The sequence below is a fragment of the Hemiscyllium ocellatum genome, chromosome 10 (assembly GCF_020745735.1).
Source record: "Hemiscyllium ocellatum isolate sHemOce1 chromosome 10, sHemOce1.pat.X.cur, whole genome shotgun sequence".
In the NCBI taxonomy this organism is placed as follows: Eukaryota; Metazoa; Chordata; class Chondrichthyes; order Orectolobiformes; family Hemiscylliidae; genus Hemiscyllium; species Hemiscyllium ocellatum.
The window spans coordinates 475,471-492,799 of NC_083410.1; the positions used below are offsets into that span (position 1 = coordinate 475,471).

General features: G+C 45.6%; 1 protein-coding gene across 3 annotated transcripts in view; it reads left to right on the forward strand.

The window, feature by feature from the left end:
• Positions 1-17,329, forward strand: part of preb (prolactin regulatory element binding) — an 81,820-nt gene that overhangs the window by 53,254 nt on the left and 11,237 nt on the right. The window contains exon 9 of one of the 3 annotated variants that reach the window (XM_060831177.1): positions 5,043-7,322. The exons of the other annotated variants lie outside the window; for them this stretch is intronic. Within the exon in view, the coding sequence (XP_060687160.1) occupies positions 5,043-5,137 (95 nt within the window). The 3' untranslated portion in view covers positions 5,138-7,322. Of the gene's footprint in view, positions 1-5,042; positions 7,323-17,329 lie in introns of those variants that run through there. 3 annotated transcript variants of the gene reach the window in all.

Sequence of the window (17,329 nt, forward strand, 5' to 3'; positions counted from 1 at the left end):
CTAGTTCTCCCTGTATTCCATGTGATCCAACCTTGTTAACCAGTCATTCGTGCTTGTCAAATGTCTTACTGAAGTCAGTATAGACAATGTCAACCACTCTGCTTTCATGGATCCTCTTTGTCACTTCTTCAAAAAGAGACACAGCTCCCCCTCACAAAGCCATGTTGACTTTCCCTAATCAGACCTTGCCTTTCCAAATACGTGTACATCCTGGCCCTCAGGATTCCCTCCAACAACGCTGGCAGTACAGTGGCTCAGTGATTAGCACTGCCTCACAGCACCAGGTTCAATTCTAGCCTCGGGCAATTGTCGGTGTCGAGTTTGCATGTTCTCCCCGTGTCTGTGTGGATTTCCTCAGGATGTTCCAGCTTCCTTCCACAGCCCAAAGATGTGCAGGTTAGGTTGATTGGCCATTCTAAATTACAGCAACAAGACATCCCAACCCCCAGCCTCCTATCCTCCCTCAACCTCTTCACTCAAACTGCCACCGCAACATTAATCTTTTGGATCTCTCCACCCTTCTCACTCACTCCAATCACTCCACTTCCTTCATTCCACCCCAACCTCACTATTAAACCCTCCAATAAACAGGGCTCAGTAGTAGTCTGGCAAACTGACCTCTACATCACTGAGGCCAGACACCACCTCTCTGAAACCTCCACCAATCATGACTATGATTCCACCTCTGATCACCAAGCCATCAACAATCTCATCACTTTGGGAGACCTCCCAACTGCAGCCTCCAACCTGACAGTTCCCCAACCACCATACTACCTGTTTCTGCCATAGTTGACCCAGTGTCTCTGTCTGTTTCTGCCCCACCGAGCTCACCACCTCCTCATACCGCAACTCTGATCTTTCCCCGTTGGTTCAGAAACTCCCAGCCAGTACCGTCCACCTCTTCGCCAGCCCTGGACACCTCACCTTCACCATGGACTTACAGGACCTTTACACCTGTAATCCCCACACGGACAGATTAAAAGCCTTCCGCTTCTCCCTCTCCTGTCAGCCCAAGCAGTCCCCCTCTGCTGACACCCTTATTCGCTGGCAGAACTGCTGCTCACCCTCAACCGTTTTTCATTTGATTCGTCCCACTTCCTACAAGGGATAGCCGTGGGCACCCACATGGGCCCGTGCCAAGACTGCCTCTTTGTAGGATTCGCGGAACAGTCCCTGCTACGTGCAGGACTGCCATGTCCCTGTGAAAATGAGGGATAGAAATGGCAAGATTAGGAAACCTTGGATGGCAGGTGAAATTGTGAGACTAGCTAAGAGGAAAAAGGAAGCGTACAGAAGGTCTTAGTGACTGAAGACCGATGAAACTTTGGGAGAGTATCAGGAAAGTAGGACCAATCTGAAACGAGTGATGAGGGCAAAAGGGGTCATGAAATATCTTTAGCAAACAGGGTTAAGGAAAATCCCAAAGCCTTTTATTCACATATAAGCAGAAAGTGGGTAACTAGAGAAAAGTTTGGCCCACTCAAGGATAAAGGAAGTTATGTGTGGAGTCAAAAAATTGGGTGAGATTCTTAATGAGTACTTTGCATCGGTATTCACTGAGGAGAGGGACATGATGGATGTTGAGGTTAGAGATAGATGTTTGATTACTCTCGGGCAAGTTGGCATAAGGAGGGAGGAAGTGTTGGGTATTCTAAAAGGCATTAATGTGGACATGTCCCCAGATCCATCCCAGGTTACTGAGGGGAAGCGATAGAGGAAATAGCTGGGGCCTTAACAGATATCTTTGTAGCATCTTTGAACATGGGTGAGGTTCCCGGAGGACTGGAGAATTGCTAATGTTGTCCCCTTGTTAAGGAAGGGTAGCAGGGATAATCCAGGTAATTATAAATGGGTGAGCCTAACGTCAGTGGTAGGAAAGCCGCTGGAGAAGATACTGAGGGATAGGATCTATTCCCATTTGAAAGAGAATAGGCAGCATGGTTTGTGCGGGGAAGGTCTGTCTTACCAACTTAATAGAATTCGTTGAGGAAGTGACAAAGTTGATTGATGAGGGAAGGGCTATAGATATAATTTATATGGACTTCAGTAAGGCATTTGATAAGGTTCTCCATGGAAGGCTGATGGAGAAAGTGAAGTCACATGGGGTCCAGGGTGTACGAGCTGGATGGATAAAGAACTGGCTGGGCAACAGGAGACAGAGTAGCAGTGGAAGGGAGTTTCTCAAAGTGTCGAACTGTGTTCAGTGATGTTCCACAGGGATCCATGCTGGGACCACTGCTGTTTGTGATATACATACATGATCTGGAGGCAGGTACAGGCGGTCTGATGAGCAAGTTTTCAGATAGTGAAGGGGACTGTCAGAGAATACAGCAGAATAGAGATAGATTGGAGAGGTGGGCAGAGAAATGGCAGATGGAGTTCAATCCAGGCAATTGCAAGGTGATGCATTTTGGAAGATCTAATTCAGGAGTGAACTATACAGTAAATGGAAAAGCCCTCGGGAAAATTGATATACAGAGAGATCCGGGTGTTCAGATCCATTCTACCCCGAAGGTGACAATGCAGGTCAGTAAACTGGTCAAGAAGGCATACGGCATGCTTTCCTTCATTGGACAGAGTATTGAGTACAAGAGTTGGCAGGTCATGCTACAGTTGTAGAAGACTTTGGTTAGGCCACATTTGGAATACTGTGTACAGTTCTGGTCACCACATTACCAAAAGGATGTGGATGCTTTGGAGAGGGTACACAGGAGGTTCACCAGGGTGTTGCCTGGTATGGAGGGTGCTAGCTATGAAGAGAGGTTGACTCGATTAGGATTATTTTTATTAGAAAGACGGAGATTAAGAGGGGACCTGACTGAGGTCTACAAAATCATGAGAGATATTGACAGGGTGGATTGCAAGAAGCTTTTTTCCCCCAGAGTGGGGACTCAATTAATTGGGATCATGAGTTCAAGGTGAGAGGGGAAAAGTTTAAGGGAGATATGCTTGGAAAGTTCTTTACACAGAGGGTGGTGGGCACCTGGAACACGTTGCCAGCGGAGGTGGTAGAGGCGAGCACGATAGCGCCATTTAAGATGTATTTTGACAGAGGTATATGTGGATGGGCAGGGGGCAGTGGGATACAGTCCCTTAGAAAATGGGTGACAGGTTTAGATAGAGGGTCTGGATGGTCGCAGGCCTGCAGGGCCGAAGGGCCTGTTCCTGTGCTGCAATGTTCTTTGTTCTTCATACTCACTTCTCCCTCTGCTATATTGATGACTGCATCTGTGCTGCGTCATGCTCCCATGAGGAGCTCGAACAGTTCATCAACTTCACCAGCATCTTCCATCCTTCCCTCATTCACCTGGACCATTTCTGACACCTCCCACCCCTTCCTGGGCACTTCCATCGCCATCTCCAGAAACCCACTGACTCCCCACAACTACCTCGATTACATATTCTGTCTCCCACGCTCCTGTAGAAATGCTATCCCATACTCCCAATTACTCTGTCTCCACTGCATCTGCTCCCAGGATGAGGCTTTCCACCTGGGATGTCTCATTTATCTTTCTACTTTACAGACCGGAGTTTTCCCCCCTCAATAAATTAAGAATGCCCTCAACCGTATCTCCTTTATCTCCCAAACCTCTGCCCCCAAACTTCCCTCCAATAACAATAAGAATAGAGACCCCTTAGCCTTCACATACCACCCCACCAACCTTCAAAACCAATGTATCGGCCTTCAACCTTTCCACAGGGACAGCTCACTCCACAACTCCATCGTCAACTCTACACATCCCACCAACTTCTCAACCACACCCAATACCTTTCCCTGCCCTGAAAGAGGTGCAACATTTCCCCTCTCACCTCTGTCCAAGACTCTAAACAATCCTTTCAGATCCACCAGAGATTCAGCTGCACATCATCCAACCTCATTTATTGCATCCATCGTTCCAGATGTGATCTCTTCTATATCGGCAAGACCAAATGCAGAGTTGGGGACCAGTTTGTGGAGTATCTACACTCTGGACATACTGACCAACCTGACCTTTTGGTTGCCATCCATACTAATTCCCCCTCCCACGGCCCCAGAGACATGTCCATCCTTGGCCTCCTCCACTGTCAGAGTGAGGTCAAATGGAAACTGGGAAGCTTACAGCCCAATGGCCTCGACATCGACTTCACCAGTTTTAAAGTCCCTCCTCCCCCAGCCTTATCCCATGTCTAGCCCCACTCCTCCTCACTTTCCCGACCTGTTCTAACCTGTCTGTCTTCCTACTCACCTATCCGCTCCACCCTTCCCACTGACTAATCACCATAACCCCTTACCTGCATCCATCTATCACCATCCCATCTATCCTTTCCCCAGCCTCAGCCCCCATCCTCTCTATAATTCTGGGCTCCCTCCCCATTCCCAATCCTGATGTTGCATTGAGGTTGTTCAGGACATTGGTGAGGCTTGTTCTGGGATATTGTGCCCAGCTCTGGTCTCCCAGTTATAGCAATGATATCATCAATCAGGAGAGTTCAGAGATTTCCCAGGATGTTGCCGGGTGTGGAAGGTTTGAGTTATAAAGAAAGGCTGGATAGGCGGAGTCTGTTTTTGCTGGAGTGTTGGTGAGAGCTGACCTGATAGAAGTTTATGAAATATTGAGAGGTATACATAGAGTTGATGCTAGTTGTCTTTTGCCTAGGATGGGGAATTTCAAGACAAGGGTGCACATTTTTAACGTGAGAGAAAAAAAATTTTAAAAAGACACGTGGTGAATTTTTTACACAGAGAATGGTTCCCATTGGAATAAACCTCTTGGGAAGTGGTGCATGTAGGTACAATTACAATGTTTAAAAGACACTTAGATGGATACATGAAGAGGAAAGGTTTGGAGGGATATGGGCCAGGAGCAGGCAGGTGGGACTGGTCTAGTTTGGGATTATGTTTGGCATGGACTGGTTGGGCTGAAGGGTCTGTTCTCTATGCTGCATGGCGATAAATGGAGGAGTGCTTCAATGATGGGGGTGTAGACTTTAGTTGAATATGTTGTAACTTTGCTCTGTTTTTTTCTGGAATGGGTGAATAACTGCCTTTGTGTGATTTTCAGAGATGTTCCCAATCTGGGTAGCCTTGCTTCTGTGTGGATTGATCATCGTGCTTACAATCATCCTTTTGCAGCATCTATTTCCAGGGCTGTTGTAAGCTCCTTTCTCGGGATGATGCTGCTACGGTTTACATCTGATCTGAGCAACACTGGGCAGAAAGACATTCTCAAGTAACCAGCATCTCTTGTGAGCTTCAACATAAAGTGTCTGTGAAATTGGATCATACACTGTATGACACCACTATTCATAGCTCTGCACGGCCTGGAGTTGCAAATCACTCTGTACAGACCCCTTCAGACTATGCTCTGGACAGACAGTAAATCTGAATTGACATTAATTAGATATCTGATGGATTGCCTCTGACTTCATTGATCCTTACATCACAAGCTCCCCCTCTGTCCTCCTAACTATTCCTCACGTTTTTCCTATGGCCCAATGCTGTCCCCTCCCCCAATCACCTTGCCCTAACTTACGATTTTTTTTTTGTTCTGTTGAGGATTTTCTAAAATGAATGCTGTTGTCTGTGGTACAGGTGGATCTCCAGTAGTGTCCATGGAATTTGTTCTGTGATATTGTGGTTTGGCAGCTGACAGAATTTCACAAGAATATTCAGTGAACTCCCTCCCCATTTACTCAAAATTAATCATGCTCAGCGATGGTGTTTAAGAGGCTTAAAAATATTGATGTTCAAAAAAATTCACAGCATTTGCGACTTGAGAATGTTACCATGGCATCTTTTCTCTTGCCCTGCTGTCTCCCCAACATCCTCACACTGATCCTTTTCCCTTTCTCCCTCACCATCCAAACTGCTAGAAGGGTATAATTGTGAGTGAGATTATGAGGCCTGTGGCATTAGATGTAAGGAACCTGGGTCTTGGTGCTGACATTGAAGAGGGTGAAGTTGTTACATGATTTGTGCTCCTTGTTATCAGTGACTAATTTGCTCTCACATCACCGTAAATCCCAGAAAATATTTGTTGAACTAATGTTCTTTATCAACTCTCTAACCAACATGATATTTTAATAAGGCAACATTGTCTGTTTCAGCCTGCCTCAGACTGAAGGCTCTATCACGGGATTACAGCAGCTTCATATTGTTGGTAAATATGCAGATTAGATCATCCTTAACATACAGAACCCACCTTCAAACTGAATCTGGACCCCTATCATGAGGGAATTCCTAACTTGATGACAATGTGCACTCTCCTGTGGAAGGGCAGGGTCTGAGCAGTACGGCGGCAGCTGTAAAACCAGAGCAAGGTACTGTGGATGCTGGAATTCTTAAATCTGCTGGAGAGTCACAGATCCGATTCCATCTCTGGAGAGAGAAACCGTTAACATTTCGAGTCTAATATGACTCTTTTTCATATGACACTGGAATGGTTTGTTCAGTTTCTCTGTCCATAGATGCTGTCAGACCTGCTGAATTTCTTCAGCACTTCCTGTTTTTATTAATGATTTAGAGGGAGTTTTACTCTATCTAACCTTGTGCCCTACTTGTCTTGGGAGATTTTAATGGGAACAGCATGGAGGGAGCCTCAGTCTGCAGCTAACTTAGTACTGAACCTGCTCTGGGTGTCCAGATTCAGTTTGAGGTGGGTTCTGTAGGTTAAGGATGATCTAATCTCCATATTCACCAGTATAGAGGGAAGAAAAACAAAGTGCTGGAGAAATTGATAGGTCTGTCAGTATTTGCAGGCAGAAAATACCCAGTTAATCTTTCACATCTGGTGACTCTCTGTCAGAACTGAGTAGTATATAACCCTGTATCTAACCCTGTGCTGTATCTGTCCTGGGAGTGTTGATGGACACACTGTGGAGGGAAGGAGTCTACTTTGTACCTGTTCTGGGAGTGTTTGATCAGAACAACGTAGAGGCAGGTTTACTCTGTATCTAACCCTGTGCTGGACCTGCCCTGAGAGGAATTAATGGGGAAAGTGTACGGAGCTTTACTCTGTGTCTAACCTTGTGCTGGCCCTGTCCAGTGTTTGATGGGGCGGTGTTAAAAGGAGTTTTATCTAACCCGTATTGTGTGTGCCTTGGGAAATGGAGTAAAGTCAGCTGTAGGGGGAGTTTCAAATGATACTGTCCTACTGTGAGGAAATGCCTGATGCTGCCCATGGATAACTGACTAGAAATGTCTCTTTCTCCAGCACTTGTAACCCCATCCTGATTATAACTTCTTCAAAAAAATGCATCAGAATGTTTGTTTTAATGTCCTGGTATTTGAGGTGGGTTTTTTTTACAGAACAAAATGATGTAAATTAAAGCAGAACAGATGAGTTGTCTTGTCTGATTGCTTGATTCATGGAATTATTGCTGACAGAATCTCAGAGTTCGCGTTCCCATGTCCACCACAGAGCCCCTTCATCCCAGATTGTCACCACATTCCACCACATTCCTTATCCATGTGAATGTCTCTTTCCTCATGGGCCTTTCTCATTCTTTTTGAAATGCTATGAAACTGCTGAAAGTCCTGTCGGCATTTCGAGAGGAGCTAAGCAAGATGTAGAGTAAAAGAACAAAACATGCAAAAATGCACTCCATGTCCAGCAGCATCTGTAGTGAGAAAGAGTTAACCTTTCAACTCCAGTGGTCTTGCATCAGTTACAGGCATGAAATATGACCTCTGTTTCTCTCTCCCTCTCTGCCAGTGTTTTCTGTTCTTATTTGAGTTTCAGCATTTCCAGAATGAGATGCAAGTTCATTTAAAGACATTCACAGATGATACTAGTACATGAGGAAACGGTCAATTTTATAAATAAATACTTTCTACTGTGACAGAAAGCAAAGTACAAGGAATAGAGAATTAAAAACATATGAGATGGGAACTAACTATCATTTGATAAAATTATACTGGAGAAAATATCAGGGTTTGTGGGTGGATAAATTTCCAGGACATGATGCTTTGTACCTGAAGGTTATTGAAAGAATTTGAGAAAATTCCAGAAGCATTAATTACAATCAGGACATGATAGAATTTAATATACAGTTCGCAACTGAGAAATTTGGGTCTCAAACAACTCTGTAATTCCTGTTATTTAAGTTAAACAATGAAATTAGGACAGAGTTAGTTGAAATGAACTGGGCAGTTGATCAACAGGAATGACAGTAAGTAATCTGGGCAGATGTTTAAGGAGGTGGTATGTGATTATCAATGAAAGTACATCCCAAAAAGGAGAGAAGATCCGAGGAGAGGATAAACCAACTATGATTTATCAAGGAAGTTGAGGAGTGATTGAACTTAAAGAAAAAGCATAAAATAGGCAAAAGTTGGTGATAGACCCAAAGACTGGAATGAATTCAGAATCTAGTATAGGACAGATAAAATATTATAAAGACCAAGAAATAAACTATGAGGGCAAACTATTGAGGAATATTTTTTTTAAAAAACTGACAGCTCCTTTAAATATATATAAAGGAAGAGAAGGGTTACAGTGAATATAAGACCCTCCAAAATTCAAAAGTAATGGCTGAGGAATTAAATGATTATTCTCCATTAGTCTTTACAGTTGAAGATACCTCAAAGATCCTATTAATAATAAAGTATTTGGGGGAGGAGTTAAGTCCAATCACCATCACTAGAGAATTAGTATTTGACAAGCTCATGGCACTGATGACAGATAAATCCTGATGGCTTGCATGCTATAATCTTAAAAGGTAGCTCCAGAAATATTTCTGGAGAAGTACCAGAGAAGTGGAAAATTGCCAATGTAACCCTATTCAAGATGGGAGGAAGACTAAAACCAAGTAACCAGGCCGGTTAGCGTGTATATTGTCAGAGAAACAGTGGAATTCATGATTGTGAAAGTAATGGCAGCACAATTGGAAAATTATAATCTAATCAAGTGTCAGCACAGCTTCATGAAAGATAACTCCTGTCTGAGTAATTTATTCAAAGACACAATCACATTGGGTAGATGGTGTGTTGGATTTGGACTTGCAGAAGGCATTTGACAAGATACTTCTCAAAATGGTAAGTTGTAAGGTAAGAGCCCACGGTGACGGGAGCTAAAGTATTAGCATGGAAAGAGAGTTGGCTAATGGGCTAAAAAAAACAAATGGGACGAAGAGGTTCTTTTGGTCAGTTTGATAACCTGTGACTAATGGAATTGCATAGGGATCAGTATTGGGACCAAATCGGTTTACAATTTATAGTGACAACTTGGAGGAAGCAAGTGAAAGTACTACAGCCAGATTTGCAGACAACCTAAAAATAGGTAGAAAGGCAAGTAGCGAAGGGGATGGAAACAGTTTACTGAGAGATATTGATATGTTACAGGGCAAGACGTTGGCAAATGGATGATATTATGACAAAATATGAACTTGTTCATTTTGGAAGAACAAAAACAATATAATTTAAATCAAGAAAAATTGCAGAAAGCTGCAACATAAAGAGGCTTGGTGGCAGTTGAGCATGAAACACAAAGTTGAGCATGAAACACACAGGTACAGCAGGTAATTGGAGTAAGTTAGCACACAGGTACAGCAGGTAATTGCAGTAAGTTAGCACACAGGTACAGCAGGTAATTGGAGTAAGTTAGCACACAGGTACAGCAGGTAATTGCAGTAAGCACACAGGTACAGCAGGTAATTGCAGTAAGTTAGCACACAGGTACAGCAGGTAATTGCAGTAAGCACACAGGTACAGCAGGTAATTGCAGTAAGTTAGCACACAGGTACAGCAGGTAATTGGAGTAAGTTAGCACACAGGTACAGCAGGTAATTGCAGTAAGCACACAGGTACAGCAGGTAATTGCAGTAAGTTAGCACACAGGTACAGCAGGTAATTGGAGTAAGTTAGCACACAGGTACAGCAGGTAATTGCAGTAAGTTAGCACACAGGTACAGTAGGTTAGCACACAGGTGTATCAGTTAATCGCAGTAAGTTAGCACACAGATACAGCAGGTAATCGCAGTAAGCGCACAAGTGCAGTAAGTTAACACACAGGTACAACAAGTTAGCGCACAGGTACGAACTGAAAATGTGTTGCTGCAAAAGCGCAGCAGGTCAGGCAGCATCCAAGGAACAGGAGATTCGACGTTTCGGGCATAAGCCCTTCTTCAGCAAAGAAGGGCTTATGCCCGAAACGTCGAATCTCCTGTTCCTTGGATGCTGCCTGACTTGCTGCGCTTTTCCAGCAACACATTTTCAGCTCTGATCTCCAGCATCTGCAGACCTCACTTTTTCCTAGCACACAGGTACAGCAGGTAATCAAAGAGACTAATGAAATGCTGGTCCTTATTTCAGTGAGGTTGCAGTGTAAGAATAGAGAAGTCTTACTACAATTGTTCACGGTACTGGGGAGACCCCATCTGGATTACCACAAGCACTTTTCATCTCCTTATTTAACATTTCGTTGGAGGCAGTTCAGAGAAGTTTATCTAGGATTTCCCCAGTTTGGGGAATTGTCTTATGAGCAAAGGATAAACAGATTGGAGCTGTACTCACTGGAGGTTAGAAAAATGAGTGTTGATTTCATTGAAACATATAAGATTCTGAAGAGGTTTGTCAGGGTAAAAGCTGATGGAAGCTTTCCTTATGGGAGAGTCTAGACCAGAGGTCAGTCTCAAACGGATGCCACCTTCAACTGAGGTGAGGAGGAATTTCTTCTGACGGTTGTGAGACTTTGGAAGTCTTTGCCACAGAGCTGTGGGGGCAGAGTTCTTGTGTACATTAAAGGCTGAGATAGAGTCTTGATCAGTAGGAAAACCAAGAGTTATGGTAAAAACCCGGGAAAGTGACTGTGTGTAATGTCGAATCAGCTGTAGTCCTGTTGAATGGCTTGAGTGGCCAAATGGCCTAGTCTTGTTCCTAATATTTTGTGGTGTTATGGCTGAGGCATATGGGGTGGGTCAAAAGACTTGATCCTGTATTGTGCTGTTCTGTGTTCTATGTATCTCACTTTAAGGGCACTATCTTACACCTCTTCTGTATCCCTTGATGTTATTAGTTTCAAAAACCTAATGATGTCTGTCTTGAACCTACTCAACGATTGAGCATCCACCACCTTTCAAGTCAAGAATTTTTTTAAATTCAGTTTTTAATGTCCTCCAGCTCATCCTGAAATTATGTCCATGGTTTTAGACTCACCAGAGGGGGAGCTATCTACATCCAGCTTTACAAGTCTGCATTAAGAATCCCCTCAAATCTTCAAACTCTAAATTATATAAACATAATCTGTCCTCATAAGGCAATCCTGTCATCCCAGAGTATCTGGTGAATCTCAGTTGCACTCCCTTGATGGTAACTGTACCTCTTTAGATTTTCCTAATGTGTCATTCTGCCATTCCCAGGAATCAGTCTGATGAATCTTCACTGGACTCCCTCAATAGCAAGAATGTCCTTTCACAGACTCTGAGACCAAGACTGAACACAATAGTCAAGGGGTGTCTTCATCAAGGTCCTGCATAACTGCAGCAAGACATCCTTACTCTGATACTCCAACCCTCTCACTATGAAGGCCAGTGAGCCATTAACTTTCCTCACTGCCTGCTGCACCTTCATGCCAACCTTCAGCGACTGTAAAAGGTGGATTAATCCCTGAGATCTGATCAGATGTACCCTAGAACTTTGTGAGAAGCCAGGGCAGTGATTTCTGGGCCCTTTGCTGAAATATTTGTTTCACTGGTTAGCTAACATGGTGGAACGGTGTAAGAAAACCCAGGAGCTATAGACCAGCAAGCCTGACATCAGCAGTGGACAAGTTGTTGGAGGGAATTATCGGAACAGATGTGACAGAGGAACTGGAAGATTGGAATAGTGTCTTTACAGGAAGCAGGTTTGAGGATGTATGGTCAAGACAACTGAGAGAGTCGGTGGCTTTGTAGTGGAAACTATTGTTTCTTTAAGTCTGCCTTCAAAGTTTGGAGTACTATTTTTGCCAGACTGGTATGCAGCTGTCCTTACAAGCCAACTTTAGGAAATATTCAAATTCGCTGCCAGTAAATGATGGGTTGTTGTATATGACCAATCTCCAGAGTCTGTGTATTGTAAAAAGATTCTTGCAATTTTTCAATCATCGTCCCTGTATTTGACGAATGAACCCTATGCCTGTCCGACCACTTTGAATGGGTGTCCACAATGACTAACAACATTACGGGTGGCATGGTGGCACAGTGGTTAGCACTGCTGCCTCACAGCGCCTGAGACCCGGGTTCAATTCCCAACTCAGGCGACTGACTGTGTGGAGTTTGCACGTTCTCCTCGTGTCTGCGTGGGTTTCCTCCAGGTGCTGGCATTAATTTCTCTTCTTTCTGGCACTCATGGTACTGCCCCACCAACATGGCTATATGGGCATAACGTCTTGCCAATATCTTTGGAGACACCTGGATGACCCTGGTATCTGGCAGTGACCTTTGCTCAGGACAATCACTCTTGCACCCAATAATAATACACTGTCCTGTACGGTGATCCGGTCTCTCTGGGTCCAGAAAGGTTTCCCTTCTGGTTTTGGCATCCCTTTGGTTTTCCCATCACCACCAGCTGGTTCAGTTTTGCCAGGGTGGGGTCCTTCTGCGTCCAAAGTCTGATGTTGTCAGGGGGTGACCTGAAGATTGTGCAGAAAGTTTAAAACCATTTCAGAGTTTCCAGAGTTGGTGTCACTGATGGTGTACCCACCAGTGGGAGCTGGCTCCCACCATCCGTATTTGTCACTTGGCCTCCTCAATGGTGTTTGAGCTGTAATTGTACGCTCTCTGATTAAGAGCCCACTGCTGCATTTGACTCGAAGCTTTGGGTGGCTCTACCCTGTCCCCTTTACGTAGCCCTAAGCATCTGTATCCTTCTGCTCCCCACCTACTCATGCATCTGTCCAGATGCATCTTAAATGAATCTACCGTGCCTGCCTCTACCACCTCTGCTGGCAACACGTTCCAGACACCCACCACCCTCTGTGTGTGAAGTACTTGCCACCTGTATCCCCCTTAAACTTTTCACCTCTCACCTCGAAAGCGTGACCTCTCATTATTGAATCCTTCACCCTGGGAAAAAGCTTGTCTCTATCCACCCTGTCTGTACCCTTCATGATTCTATTGGAAATAACCCTAACCTACTCAACCTCTCTTCATAACGAGCACCTTCCATACCAGGCAACATCCTCGTAAACCTTCTCTGCACCCTCTCCAAAGTGTCCACATCCTTTTGGTAATGTGACGACCAGAATTGTACACAATATTCTAAAAGGAAAGGACTAAGCTGTGGTGCAGACGTGAGAGCCGGAGCACCTTTGATCACTCTGACTTTAGAACATAGAACAATACAGCACAGAACAGGCCCTTCGGCCCACGATGTTGTGCCGAACATGTATCCTAGATTAAGCACCCATCCATGTACCTATCCAATTGCCGCTTAAAGGTCGCCAATGATTCTGACTCTACCACTCCCACGGGCAACGCATTCCATGCCCCCACCACTCTCTGGGTAAAGAACCCACCCCTGACATCTCCCCTATACCTTCCACCCTTCACCTTAAATTTATGTCCCCTTGTAACACTCTGTTGTACCCGGGGAAAAAGTTTCTGACTGTCTACTCTATCTATTCCTCTGATCATCTTATAAACCTCTATCAAGTCACCCCTCATCCTTCGCCGTTCCAACGAGAAAAGGCCGAGAACTCTCAACCTATCCTCGTACGACCTATTCTCCATTCCAGGCAACATCCATGGGATGGAACTGGGTCTTGGTGACTTTGTAGCTTTGGTAAATCACTTGGTGTGCCTGAAACATCCATCTTTCCCTCCAAAGGCGCACACTCACCCTTGAGAAGCATTTTAAGCACTATGTCCAAATTCTCTAAATGCTCTTTATTGGTCTTCCCTGTTATTAAGGTAAAAGCAATGACTGCAGATGCTGGAAACCAGAGTTTAGATTAGAGTGGTGCTGGAAGAGCACAGCAGTTCAGGCAGCATCCAAGGAGCAGGAAAATCGACGTTTCGGGCAAAAGCCCTTCATCAGGAATAAAGGCAGAGAGCCTGAAGGGTGGAGAGATAAATGAGAGGAGGGTGGGGGCAGGGAGAAATAGCATAAAGTATAATAGGTGAGTGGGGGAGGGGATGAAGGTGATAGGTTGGGGGGGAGGGTGGAGTGGATAGGTGGAAAAGAAAATAGGCAGGTAGGACAAGTCATGGGGACAGTGCTGAGCTGGAAGTTTGGAACTGGGGTGAGGTGGGGGAAGGGAAAATGAGGAAACTGTTGAAGTCCACATTGATGCCCTGGGGTTGAAGTGTTCCGAGGTGGAAGATGAGGCGTTCTTCCTCCAGGCGTCTGGTGGTGAGGGAGCGGCGGTGAAGGAGGCCCAGGACCTCCATGTCCTCGGCAGAGTGGGAGGGGGAGTTGAAATATTGGGCCACGGGGTGATGTGTTGATTGGTGCGGGTGTCCCAGAGATGTTCCCTAAACCACTTTGCGAGTAGTCTCCCCAATGTAGAGGAGACCGCATCGGGAGCAACAGATACAATCAATGATATTAGTGGATGTGCAGGTAAAACTTTGGATGTGGAAGGCTCCTTTAGGGCCTTGGATAGAGGTGAGGGAGGAGGTACGGGCACAGGTTTTACAGTTCCTGCGGTGGCAGGGGAACGTGCCAGGATGGGAGGGTGGGTTGTAGGGGGGCATGGACCTGACCAGGTAGTCCAGGTTCCCTGTCATTAGCACATCACCTAGATAACTGGCCACGTGGAGTAGACCCTATACAATGTTTTACATTGTCTGCTGGAAAATGGCACAGGCTGATGATCGCCCAAAAGCCAGTCTTATACAGCGAGACAATCCTTTATCCAAAATCCTCAGGGCCAGCTGTCTTAGATTTTGCACTTTTTGAGATAAAGAATTAAATGACATTTTCGTAGTAAAATAAGAAAAATTACTGAACGGCGGACCCACTCAGCACCGAGACAGAGATGACACTTGCCTGTGCTGGGCCACGCCGCTGCATCACACCTGAGTGACGTGGGTGTGGAGTTGCGTTAACTGCTTGCCCAACAACCCTGTTAATGAGAAAAAACTTCAGGAAAAACATCTTCAGATTTTGGAGCTTTTTGGATTTCAGAATTTCGGATAAAGGATTGTCTACCTGTAAATTGGTAAAACTTATGGATATTAATTGTAGCATACCTCTGGGAATCCTCATCTAATCACATTTGCAGATATGCCTGGCTCATGTTCAGCTTCATGAAGGATTACCCCCTCCCCTATGCCAGATTTGTATCTATGAGAGGGATTGGGTATTTATTCAGCCGCTACAAGTGGTTTACTGTTTGTTTGAAAGGCCAGTTAACCCATCAGGCTTCGCGCTTGGTGATTGGCGCTCCCCATTCGAGAAGCTGATGATTTCTTCGTTTTCCAGCCTCCTGGTTGCTGCCTCTATGTTTACCCAAATGGCACCGGGCAGGCCTTGCAGACTCATGGAATTCCCTCCTGGTCGACACACAAGGTGGTCTTGGCTCCTTTGATAGTCTCCAGACCCTCCTGAAGAATGTCTGGGTTCTTGATTAGGACTTCACTGAAACAGGCAAAAGTGAGGACTGCAGATGCTGGAGATCAGAGTCAAGATTAGAATGGTACTGGAAAAGCGCAACAGTTCAGGCAGCATCCGAGGAGCAGGAAAATCGACGTTTCGGGCAAAAGCCTTTCATCAGAAATGAGGGGATTTTCCTGCTCCTCAGATGCTGCCTGATCTGCTGTGCTTTTCCAGCACCACTCTAATCTAGACACTTCACTAAGGTAGTCATTTTCTAAGAGAAAAATGTTGAGCCAATCAAGGTGAATCTTTCTCAACCAATTTCACTCCATCAGGCTCGTGCCTTTCACCATGGTCAGTGGGAACTGAACCAGCTGCTTCTCATATCAGACCAGAACTGAAGTTGTCGCCTGAATCTGTAGGGGGTTCCCCAGTATACGTTCTCAGCCTGGCTAAGGTCTTACACAAACTTAAAGATTGGAGTCCAGAGCGAATTTTGGTATTCTGGTTCCACAGCCGCGCTGGTATCAACCTCCATCAGAACCGGGTGACCATTTAAAAGACATTTACTTTTATTGGTTCCAGTTTCGCTGTTGCTAAGCGATGTAATTGTTCCAAACCAGATGTAGCTGGGTTTTCAGGGTGTGCACTCTCTCCTGGATAACGGCCTATATGTTCTCTTACTCAATTCAGGCCCAGTCAGATGTCTCATTTCTGCTTCAAATCTGCTTTCCAGCAGCAGCAACAACGGTTTGCTGGTGTGGATCGTGAATGAAGGCAACAGACAGACTCTCACCAAATAGTAAGTGGAAAGGCATGATGTGAGAGAAATACAAAGAGTTTACAGAGATATCGATAGGAGAAAGTGAGGACTGAAGATGCTGGAGATCAGAGCTGAAAATGTGTTGCTGGAAAAGCGCAACAGGTCAGGCAGCATCCAAGGAGCAGGAGAATCGACGTTTCGGGCATGAGCCCTTCTTTAAGAATGAGGAGGGTGTGCCAAGCAGGCTAAGATAAAATATAGGGAGGAGGGACTTGGGGGGAGGGGGGATTGGAAATACGATAGGTGGAAGGAGGTCAAGGTGAGGGTGATAGGCCGGAGTGGGGTGAGGGCGGAGAGGTCAGGAAGAAGATTGTAGGTTAGGAGAGTGGTGCTGAGTTCGAGGATTGGGACTGAGACAAGGTGGGGGGAGGGGAAATGAGGAAACTGGAGAAATCTGAGTTCATATCTTGTGGTCAGAGGGTTCCTAGGCGGAAGATGAGGCGCTCTTCCTCCAGCCGTCGTGTTGCTATGGTCTGGCGATGGAGGAGTCCAAGGATCTGCATGTCCTTGGTGGAGTGGGAGGGGGAGTTGAAGTGTTGAGCCACGGGGTGGTTGGGTTGGTTGGTCCGGGTGTTCCAGAGGTGTTCTCTGAAACATTCCGCAAGTAGGCGGTCTGTCTCCCCAATATAGAGGAGGCCACATCGGGTGCAGCGGATGCAATAGATGATGTGTGTGGAGGTGCAGGTGAATTTGTGGCGGATATGGAAGGATCCCTTGGGGCCTTGGAGGGAAGTAAGGGAGGAGGTGTGGGCACAAGTTTTGCATTTCCTGCGGTTGCAGGGGAAGGTGCCGGGAGTGGAGGTTGGGTTGGTGGGGGGTGTGGACCTGACGAGGGAGTCACGGAGGAAGTGGTCTTTCCGGAACGCTGATAGGGGAGGGGAGGGAAATATATCCCTGGTGGTGGGGTCCGTTTGGAGTTGGCGGAAATGACGGCAGATAATACGCTGTATATGGAGGTTGGTGGGGTGGTAGGTGAGAACCAGTGGGGTTCTGTCCTGGTGGTGATT